Here is a 10,719-nt window from a genome sequence, read left to right as displayed (position 1 = left end):
TTTAGCAGGTGTTTATATGAGATGTAATGACTTTTTTTCAATAACTTTATACCTGGACCAAGGTCCAAGACAGACCCTAATTTGATTAATTTCAATAATTCATACATAATTATTTTATGTTATCGTCTGAACTATTAATTAAAGGATTACACGTGTATACTGCACATTAACTAATTCCAGGTATTCAAGCATAAGCAAAAATGATTTTTAAGATCATAAAAAAACATCATTTCCGTCAACTGTGTCCAAACCTATGACTTGTAGAGCGTGTGAGACTTTTAATTTGTACACCCATGAACCGGAACTGATGTCCTCAAGTCTGCACGAACATCCTACAAAGACTGAAGGAAGTGTGGATTGCTCCGTAAACATCATTCAATACGTTTGTTTTCTATATTCGTATGTGCGTTTGTGTTTTTCCCACCGAAATATCCGCGCGGTCTCTCGGGGTTGGTGGGTTTTAGTCTGTGACCGTGTCTTTGGTTTCTGGAGCGCATTGTAGAGCCCAGAGGAGAAGATGTCTACAGAGGAGGCGGATAAAACCACCACCGCTGATGCGAGTGCAGGAGACGAGGAGGAGGAATGGCTGTACGGGGGTCAGTGAGCGCCAAATCTGCACTCCTGTACTTTGTTGTTATTACCGGCTAGGAGAAGAGTGGTTATTAATATACAACACCATATATTGGCATGATTAATGTAGGGGCCTTTGTACTGCAGTGTTATGAGAGACCTGTCATGCCACTAGATGTTTAAACTTCACGTCCGTGGTTTAATTAATATTTATCTTTACGAGGTAATACATACTCGTTTCAGATTTTTATTTTTATTTAAATTTTTAGATTTTTTTTCGAGATTCTGTTATTCTTGCGAAAAATCGTTCCGAGGGTAGCTGATAGATTCCATTCAATATTCTACATTTCGAATCTGTTCAAGATTCTTTTTGTTGCTAAGAGATTCTACTTTGATTCATATTGAGACCGCATTCTTCGCTACTTGATACGTTAATATATAAATTGAATTGTTTAAAATTGCCTTTGAGAATTCTGTTTGAATCTATACGATTCTGTGATCACTGTTTTGAGAAAACGGTAGAATCTTTTCACGCATTCGTAATTATTTCTTTTTTTGTTGTTGTTTATATTAGCTACTTTGAGAGATAATTAAAGAAATGATTTCACTTTCTATGTAGAATGATTTTGAGATTTTTTACAAGAATACTTTTCAAATCTGTTCATGGTTCTATAAGGTAAATATGAAATATTTATATTTATATTGTGAGCTGCTCCTCCAGGTAACATACTTCATACCAATAGAAATTGGGTACCTTGTGCTCATCGTCATGTTGTTGCTCATGCATTGTGTTTTTTGTTTGTTTTGTTTTACAGATGAAGGTGAAAGTAAAGAAACTGAAGAAGAGGAGGCCAAACTGACAGCAGCCATCAGGTGAGATATGATATGACACTGGTGTATACAAGTGGTCTGAATTGTCAGAAGATGTGAAGTGATTGATATAAAAAAAGTTACAGAAAGACCACACAAACTGCTTTGTTACTTCCAGGTGTTTTCCCTGAATAACATTTTGATTGTATGACATGGGCTACTAGTTTGCAAATCGCATACACATTTATTGCAGGAACAGGTCATGCTTTTTTTTAAAGCATATCCTGTAAAACATGTGCCAACATGTGATTTGCCTTTTTAAGTTCATCTGCATTTGTTTTCATCATTCTCATGCTGATCCATCTTTGTCTGCAGTGCGACCTCTGCTCCTCCTGTTAACGAAGAGGTCACCGCGACCACAAACGACACCACTACCACCACCATCACCACTACTACTGGAAATGGTGTGGCCAGTCAGGTAACAAATGAAACTACTGTAAACTGATTTGTTTTAAATTTTGATTGCTGTTGTGTCAGTTTTATGTAGCGAAAGCTGCAGATACGTGCATTTATTGAGTTTTTAATGGCTTAGTTGGGTTGTCTTTTTCTATGCTTGTAAGTAATAAAAAATTGGCAAATTTGAGATCAAGGTACTGTAACATTTATGTTTAATTATGGATAATTATTACAAATGGACACTCGTTTTGTTTGTCTTAGGAGGAAGCACCTGGAGAAGATGAAGACAGTGACAGCGATAGTGATGATGACGATGATGATGTCCGCGTCACCATTGGCGATATAAAAACAGGAGCGCCACAGTACGCGTAAGCATCCAAAGATTGTGCTCACATTCTGAAGATTATAAGGTTCACACTGCATGTTTGATAGGATAACCTGACACTGCCTGCAACCCAAGGTGACTGATCAAACAAACAAACAAACAGTGGAGTGTTCTGGTTTAACTGACTTGGATCATGTGCTTTAAAGGGGCAGTTCACCCATAAATTAAAATTCTGTCATTTACTCACTCTCATGTCGTTCCAAATCCATAAGACTACAGTTAATCTTTGAAACATAAAGTAAGATAATTTTAATGAAACCTGAAATGTTTCTGTCCCTCCTTTGAAAGTACAGGTAATCAGGAACAGATTAAATTTAGGCTTTGTTTACATATAAATGCACATAATAAAAACAGACAGAGCAAATCAAATATGGTAAACACTGAGTGCATTTGAGCATCCGCATTTAACATATCGTGATATGCTTTATGTATCTATATCAATGTTTAGATAAAAAAAAAAAAGCATAGATTAATCCTCATCAACCTTCATAATGTAAAGTGATCATATTTCGTTACAAGATTTGGATTAAACTGCTTGATTCATCTGGATTAATTTTATGATGCATTTAGGACCTTTTTGCATTTTACGATCTGAGCTCTCAGGAACAGAAACCAAAAGGTTTCATCAAAAATAAATATAAATTTTTTTTCTTTTTTGAAAATTAACCAAAGCCTTATGGGTTTGGAATGACATGAGGGTGCATGAATTTTCATTTTTGGGTGAACTATCCCTTTTATGCTTTGAATTTCCAAATTTCATTGGCAGTACTGGCATTACGGGGTCCTCCAAGTGTACTGAAGTAATTAGCGATGTGAAGAGAAAAATGATCAATAATAAATACATTTTAAATTAGCCATTGGTTGTTTTTTATTTTTTATTTTGATACTGTATAACTGAAATAGACTGTATAACTGATGTATTTATGATGTTTTATTGTGCAGGGCATATGGGGGAACTCCAGTGAATCTAAACATAAAGTCAGCTGGCAGCAGAGCATATGGAGCAGGTGAGTGGAACTGTGTTTCAAAGCTTGGCTCTTTCTGACTAAATCATCCGTTCGTTTACAGATGCCTTTTCATACAAAGCGCCATTTGTCAGCTCCTGACATAATAATTTAAATGTGGGTTCAATAGGTTCTAAAGTGAAGGGCATAGACCTCGAAGCTCCAGGCAGCATCAATGGAGTTCCAGTCCTGGAAGTGGACATGGAGTCCTTTGAGGAGAAACCATGGAGGAAGCCAGGTGCGTATTAATTAAGGATGGCACTTTTGTGGTTTTTGCATGTGGTGTCTGCATATTGTTTAGTGTGTGTGTGTGTGTGTGTGTGTGTGTGTGTGTTTACAGGTGCGGACTTGTCTGACTATTTTAACTATGGTTTTAATGAGGACACGTGGAAAGCGTATTGTGAAAAGCAGAAGAGGTTACGCATGGGCCTTGACATTCTCAACATTGGATCCACCACCAGCAAGATCTCAGTAAGCATAATCAACTGTTACTGGCGATGGAAATTGTAAAGAATTGCACAATTCTGCTTCTGATTATACTATTCAAGGTCCTTTAGTGATTTCTTAGGGATTTGTAATATTTGGAAGATAATTCTTTTGCATTTCAGATTTCAACGGAATTGTAAAATACAATTTCTTTCAGATTTTTAAAATTATATTTCTTGGACAAAATTAAAACAGTTTCAACTTTATTGTATCTGGCAACTTTACTTCTCCTAAAGTTGTTTCTTGAGGGAGAAGTAATAAAACTGATCTTGACTTTTCATTGTTCTTTTTACAATACCATTCAAAAGTTTGTGGTTGGTAAGAATTTTTTTTGTTTTTGAAATAAGTCTCTTATGCTCAACAAGGCTGCATTTATTTGCTAAAACTGTAATATTGTGAAATATTATCACAATTTTAAATAACCGTTTTATATTTTAAATACAATTTATTCCTGTGATGGCAATGATTAATTCTCAGCAGCTGTTACTCCAGTGTTTCATGATCCTTCGGAAATTATTCTAATATGCTGATTTGGTGCTCAAAAACATTTCTTATTATTATCAATGTTGGAAACCGTTGTGCTGCTTAATATTTTTGTGGAAACAGTGGTACATTTCAGGATTATTTGATGACTATAAAGTTTAAAAGAACAAAATCTTCTGTGTTACAAATGTTCTTACTGTCATTTTTGAATAATTTAATGCATCCTTGCTGAAAAAAGTTAATAAAAAAAAAAAACTGACTCCCACTTTTGAACTGTATGTGCATATGTGCATATTTTTGCATTATTGGAAGTATCCCGAACGATCTGTTTTGAATAAGAATGAGTTTTGTATTCCAAACCCAAGCTGTTACATTCCAGTCTGATAATGTCATGTTAGTAGTAATAAAATGAGTAATTATTAGTCTAGTGTGCATGATTAACATTTCACCTTTTCCACCTCTTTCTTCTTTCAGGTTCAGCAGGGTCGCACAGGTAACAGTGAGAAGGAGATCACAGTTGCAGCTCATGCAGCTAAAGCAGACTTTTCCTCTCCATCTAACCTGTATAAAGCAGGTCTCAACCCAGCGAGGTAAACATGTTCTCTCACACATCCACTGTGGGGAGTTCATTCATTTCAGAGTTTCCACACTCCAGTTTCAGAGTCTTTATGTTTGGGAATGCATGTACAGTGTTTGTCCCGCATCTGTCATGTGGACGAGGGGATTAGTAACTCATTTTTGCCTGTCTCCCCTTACCCATGCCCTCATAGGATATCCCCTCCACAGTGGGCAGGGCCTGCCTCTCAAGAAATGTCCTATTATACGTAAGTGGGAGGTGACATGGGCGTGGTTTGTTTTACAAGGCCTGAGTAGACATTTAAATATGAAATGAAACGGGCTTCATTTATTGTCTTTTTCTTTTTTTTATTGATGACCACAGTTAATTTCTGTTGGTGATGTTTTAACCCACAAAGCATTATGAAAAATGCAAAAATCTGCTGTTTTGACAACGGACTCAGCAATCTGGACCGTTTTTCTTTGCAAAACGGTATAGTCCAGTGGTTCTCAAACTTTTTATACCAAGTACCACCTCTGTAAATATTTGGCTCTCCAAGTACCACCATAATGACCAACATTAAAATGCAGTAGCATAGTAGGCCTAACTATTCAGCTACAGCTCTGCACAGTTAAAAAACGAGGCGGTTTTATTCCTAATAAGAATATTTATTGTTGTCAGCCACTTTAACATTGTAAATACAGTTTAACACTGCACCATGCTTACATACTGGTAAATAAAAAACTAAATAGGGATAAATTAAAATGTGTTGTACCTAAAAGTTAAATAAAAACTGTACTGTGCTTAAATGTAAAAAAAACAACTAAAATTAAATTTAAAATGTATTGTTTTAACATTAATTTTTATTTCAATTCGTGATTTAGTGATTCCTCTGCGTACCACTAGAGGGAGCTTGAGTACTCATACCACACTTTGAGAACCACTGATGTAGTCATTAGAGCAGTATGTTATATTGGGTTTATATGTGTGGGTTTTTTTTTTTTTACCAAGTTGTGCACAACATTCTGGTAGGGGTAGGCGATATGACCAAAATTTTATATCACAGTAGTCATTCTGTATCACTATATATATATATATATTTTGGTTTATATTTGAAATAACCTTGTTAGAAAAATTCTTTTCAAAATATGTGCTGATATTTGGAATGACAACATAGTTTATAAGTGCAATATTGCTTTTATACAAATGTACAAAGCTAATTTTGAGTAACTTACATTTTAGACACAATATTGCCAGTCTATTTTTGCTCTGCTCACGAAAATGCTTCTAAGCAAAGCCAAAGCCAGGAATTAAATATATCAATATCAAATCTATTTATATATATATGTGGTTTTATTTTCTCTGTTAATTAACCAAATCATTTGTAATAAACAAAGTGGTGTTGCACAAACACACTTCATTTTGAAATGAGGAAACTCATTTTCATTTATGATAAAAAAGCCACATTCAAAATTGCAAAATTCTAAATAAATATTGCAAGTCACAACATTTACTGCTGTGGGTTTTTTCTTTAACTAAAACTTAAAGAAATATATTTTCATTGACTGAAACAAAACTAAAATAAAATGAAATACAGATATTAGATGAAAAATGTAGTACTTAAATTACAAACCTAAAACTGAAATATGCATTAAAATACACAAAATAAAAATACTTGCCAAGCACATAACAAAATTATACTATAATAGTATATAAATAATACTATTTATATTTAAATTTGGGCTTGTCCTGAAACATCCTGCACTGTATTTCTGAATTCAAACATGTTTCTTCATTGCTCTCTCGTGTAAATGACAAAGCAATCTTGATGCACAAATATGTCACCTACGGTATACAGTCATATCGCCCAGCCCTACTGAGGTGTGTGTGTTATGTATGAATATGGAATACAGAGTTGAAAAACGCAGAAATGTATGTACTTCTTCATGAAGCTGTATTGTGTATATTTGTATTTGTTGCAGGAAGACGCCCGGGACCATAGATGTGATTGGCGGACAGACTGCTACCATTAGCAGGGTGGAAGGACGACGTCGACACAATCTGGAGGGGAATAACATCCAGGTTACACATATGACATGCTCTCATGCTCTCCTCAGGCTCCACTGTAAAACTGACATGCTGAAAACATGTCTGGGAACTGAATCATGTGACTTTAACACTTGTAGGTGATCTCGGAACATCCCAGCTCTGAGGCTGAACCCGCCAAGATGCCTCCTCCTTTCTTTCCCCCAGGACCACTGCCTCCAAACATCCCACCTCCTCCATTCCTCCCTCCTCCTGTCAGTCAGGCTCCACCTCTGATCCCACCTCCACGTAAGTCTGATGACTGTGAAATTTTATTTTTTTTAATGAATTTATTTTATTGTTGTTTTATTTTTTATTTTAAATCCATGATGAATGTATGAAAAAAAAAAAATCACTTTCAACACCATTGACACTGTGGCTTCTTATAGCTTATTTAATTTTTTTTTGGTCACATTTGTATGTATTTGTCATGGGTTATGCGGTTATGTAAGCAGTGTTTTCATCTCTTTCTCATTTATTTAATTTTTACAGGGATGCCAATCACTGTTCCTCCACCCAGTAAGTTGAGTGCGCAATAACATAACAAACATGGCAAAAGTAACTCATGATAAACCTCTCAAATGTTTCCAAAGCACCTGTCTACTGAAACTGTAAACATACTGATTGACTGACTGAGTGTAAAATTCAATAAGAATGACTGTTTTTACTATGTCTCTTTCTTCTTAAATTGTATTTCTGTTTGTGTTGTAGATTTTCCCCTCCTACTGGAGGACCTCCTCCTTCACTTATCCCTACTATGGACAAGTAGGTGTAGCTTCTGTTCAACTGATAGTTTTTTCAACCTTAGTGTACATGGCCAGGTATTTAAAAAAAATAATTTAATACTTCTATTCATCAAGGATGCGTTAAATTGATCAAAAGTGATAGCAAAGACTATTAAGCTGTCACAAAACACTGAAGAATGGAGTAATGGCTGCTGAAAATTCAGCTTTGCTATCACAGGAATAATTTTTTTTTATATATATATTAAAGTAGAAATTAGATATTGTTAAAGTAGATATTATTAGAAATTCAAGTTATTTTAAATTGTCATAATATTTATTAATTTGTGTTTATATAATAATATAATTGTTTGCTTTAAGGGTCCTGTATTTAGATTTAAATACAGTTTTTGAAATGTAATTTTCTGTTACACTGTCTCTACCCTTTTTTGGCACTTTAACACTTCATTAATTGCCTGCGTGTTGTATTTAGCAGTGGGCACCCAGGAGGATATGATGGACGTCCTGTTCCTCCATACCCTTTTCCTACAGGTAAGTGTGAGACTCCCCAGTCGATTCACCTGAAAAACTCATTTAATTTAGATCTCAGTACAGATCACAAGTGCTTAAATACTTTCCAGGCTTTATTAAGCTCAATTATGTAGCATGTGCACTGGGGATTGTTTCGTTGTCAGGTGGGTTTCCTCCACCCATGCAAGGAGCTGTTAACCCCTGGCCTGGTTTGATGGACAACCCTAAACAGTGGGACTACTACCCTCGGCGAGAAAAAGAGAGGGAAAAAGAGCGAGAGAGAGAGAGGCCGAGGGAAAGGGGCCATGAGAGAGACCATAGTCCCTCCGCTGTGGCATATAACAGGTGAAAGATGATACCAACCCACTCATTCACTATACAGATGTACTCTGTTTTTCAGTTTGAAAGTGTAGAATTGTTGATAAACTGACAACTAGACATCTCTGATTTGTTTTTGTTTTTTAACCCTCTCAAGGTTTAAATCATTAGTCCTAGTTTCCCAGGTTCTGTTTTTAAGCTATTGATTAATTAAACTTGGTATTTTGCAGTGATGAGGAACGGTATCGGTCTTACCGTGATTACGGAGACAGAGGGTATGAGAGGCATCGGGAGCGATCGAGCCGTGAGAAGGAAGAGCGTCACAGGGAGAGGAGACACCGAGAGAAAGAGGAAGGGAGGCACAAGTCATCACGGAGGTATTATACCAGGGTTGGAAATTAACGGAGGCTTGGGTAAAAAATGGCACCAATATGAATAAAAATGCCCACAAACTTTGAGATATGGGGCAATATTTTTTGCATTTGAGTGCCAGTGAAATTAGTTCCAAACAAAGCCACAGCCACATTGCCGGACACAGCAATGTTTTGTTTCCTGAATAAAGGGATAGTTCACCCAAAAATGAAAATTCTGTAGGGAAAAAAATAATAATATGGAAGTCAATGGGGATCATCAGCTGTTTCGTTACCCACATTGTTCAAAATATTTTTTGTGTTCAAAAGAATGAATGATTTTGGTTGTGAATGATTCAATGACCCATTCATAAGACAGTCACTTGTTTCATTACTAAATATTTTCATTACTACTCAGCCGTTTTGAACAAATGAACTGAATGAAAAACTTGATGATTCACTGTGGCTGTGTCCAGTAATCTCTGAGTAGGTAAAAAAGTAGGTACTTTTGAAAAGGTAATTTGTGAGTGTTAAAAAAAAATAAAAAAAATAATATGTTCCATGTAGTACGTCTGGATTAAATTCATACTATATTCGCCATCATGTTATTGTCACATGACAATATTCATATTTAAAAGTATACTTAATTTTCCTCATAATTTCACATTCATAGATAAATGTTTCATTGAAAACATTCATCTCATTTATGCAATTGTAAGATACGTTTGATAAGGTTAGAAAAAAATCTCTCCTCTCCTCTCTTCTTCTGTCACAGCAGTAGCAGACGGAGACATGACAGCGAGGAGGGCGACAGTCACCGGCGCCACAAGCACAAGAAGTCCAAGAGGAGCAAAGAGGGCAAGGAGCCCAGCGAGGAGCGTTCTGCTGACCAGGAGAACCAGGAGGCCATGGAGTAACTCCTGTCTGTCATCAGAGCATTGATTGTCAAGCAAATCATGCTATATGAAATTATAATCCAGTTTACCTTCCCTTGGTTTTCATGTTTCCCTTTGTTGTTTTGCTGTTTTTTTTCCAGTGCAGTTGTACCATGTAGATGTTGATTTGTTGGATTAAAAAAAGAAGCATTTGGTAATGTTTGTTGTGTCTTTTCATATCTTGTAAATTAGCTGTTTTTCACATATTGTGAGCAATGTACACAGTTTTTTAAAATGGTTTTACAAAAAGTCTTTTACACTCAACATGCCTGCATTTATTTTATCAAATAAACAAATAAATGCTGTAAGATTGTGAAATATTATTACAAATTAAAATAGCTGTTTTTTATTTGAATATATTTTAAAATTTGCGTCATACCTGTGTTTGCAAAGCTGAATTTTCATCAGCCATTACTCCAGTCTTCAGTGTCACATGATCCTTCAGAAATCATTCTGATAATGCTGAATTGGTGGTCATGAAACATTTCCTATTACTATTATTTTTTTAAAATGCATAATATTTTTGTGGACGTGATGCTTTTTTTTTTTAGAATTTATTGATAAAGTTCAGCAATTATTTTTGATTTACTGTCACTTTTGATCAATTTACTGCATTCTTGCTGAATAAAGTGTTCAGTTTTCTTGGCAAGTTATGTGTTATTACATACGAAATATTAAAATGTGCACATATTTAGAAACATTACGATTTGTTTAATGAAATATTTAATTAAAAAGCTTTGTAGATTATATTTACTATACTGTATATAATAAAATGGTACGTATTTTGATGTACTGAAAATAGCAAATGCAGACCAAGTCAAGTCAAGTCAAGTCACCTTTATTTATATAGCGCTTTTACAATACAGATTGTGTCAAAGCACTTAACAGTATCAAATTGGAGGATAGAGTGTCAGTAATGTATAATGATAAGATTAAACACTCAATTTTCAGTTAAAGGCATTTCATTATTGAATTCAGAGATGTCATTGTCTAGCTCAGTTTAGTTTAAATAGTATCTGTGCAATCAA

The 10,719-nt window shown here is 35.1% G+C and overlaps 1 protein-coding gene across 1 annotated transcript; it reads left to right on the top strand.

Annotated features, from left to right (window-relative positions):
• The first annotated feature begins 299 nt into the window (after positions 1 to 299).
• fip1l1b (FIP1 like 1b (S. cerevisiae)) lies at positions 300 to 10,333 on the top strand. The gene is made up of 17 exons (XM_058789305.1): positions 300 to 596; positions 1,386 to 1,443; positions 1,756 to 1,858; positions 2,098 to 2,204; positions 3,164 to 3,228; positions 3,356 to 3,463; positions 3,566 to 3,696; positions 4,669 to 4,784; positions 4,965 to 5,018; positions 6,733 to 6,832; positions 6,937 to 7,084; positions 7,328 to 7,358; positions 7,547 to 7,600; positions 8,051 to 8,109; positions 8,253 to 8,433; positions 8,637 to 8,783; positions 9,532 to 10,333. The coding sequence occupies exons 1-17, from the start codon at positions 518 to 520 to the stop codon at positions 9,671 to 9,673; spliced, it is 1,683 nt and encodes a 560-aa protein (XP_058645288.1). The 5' UTR covers positions 300 to 517; the 3' UTR covers positions 9,674 to 10,333.
• The last annotated feature ends 386 nt before the right edge of the window (positions 10,334 to 10,719 follow it).

This window comes from Onychostoma macrolepis, chromosome 01, assembly GCF_012432095.1.
Source record: "Onychostoma macrolepis isolate SWU-2019 chromosome 01, ASM1243209v1, whole genome shotgun sequence".
In the NCBI taxonomy this organism is placed as follows: Eukaryota; Metazoa; Chordata; class Actinopteri; order Cypriniformes; family Cyprinidae; genus Onychostoma; species Onychostoma macrolepis.
Note: the sequence above shows the minus strand (reverse complement) of the source record. Positions and strands in the feature narration are given on the sequence as shown.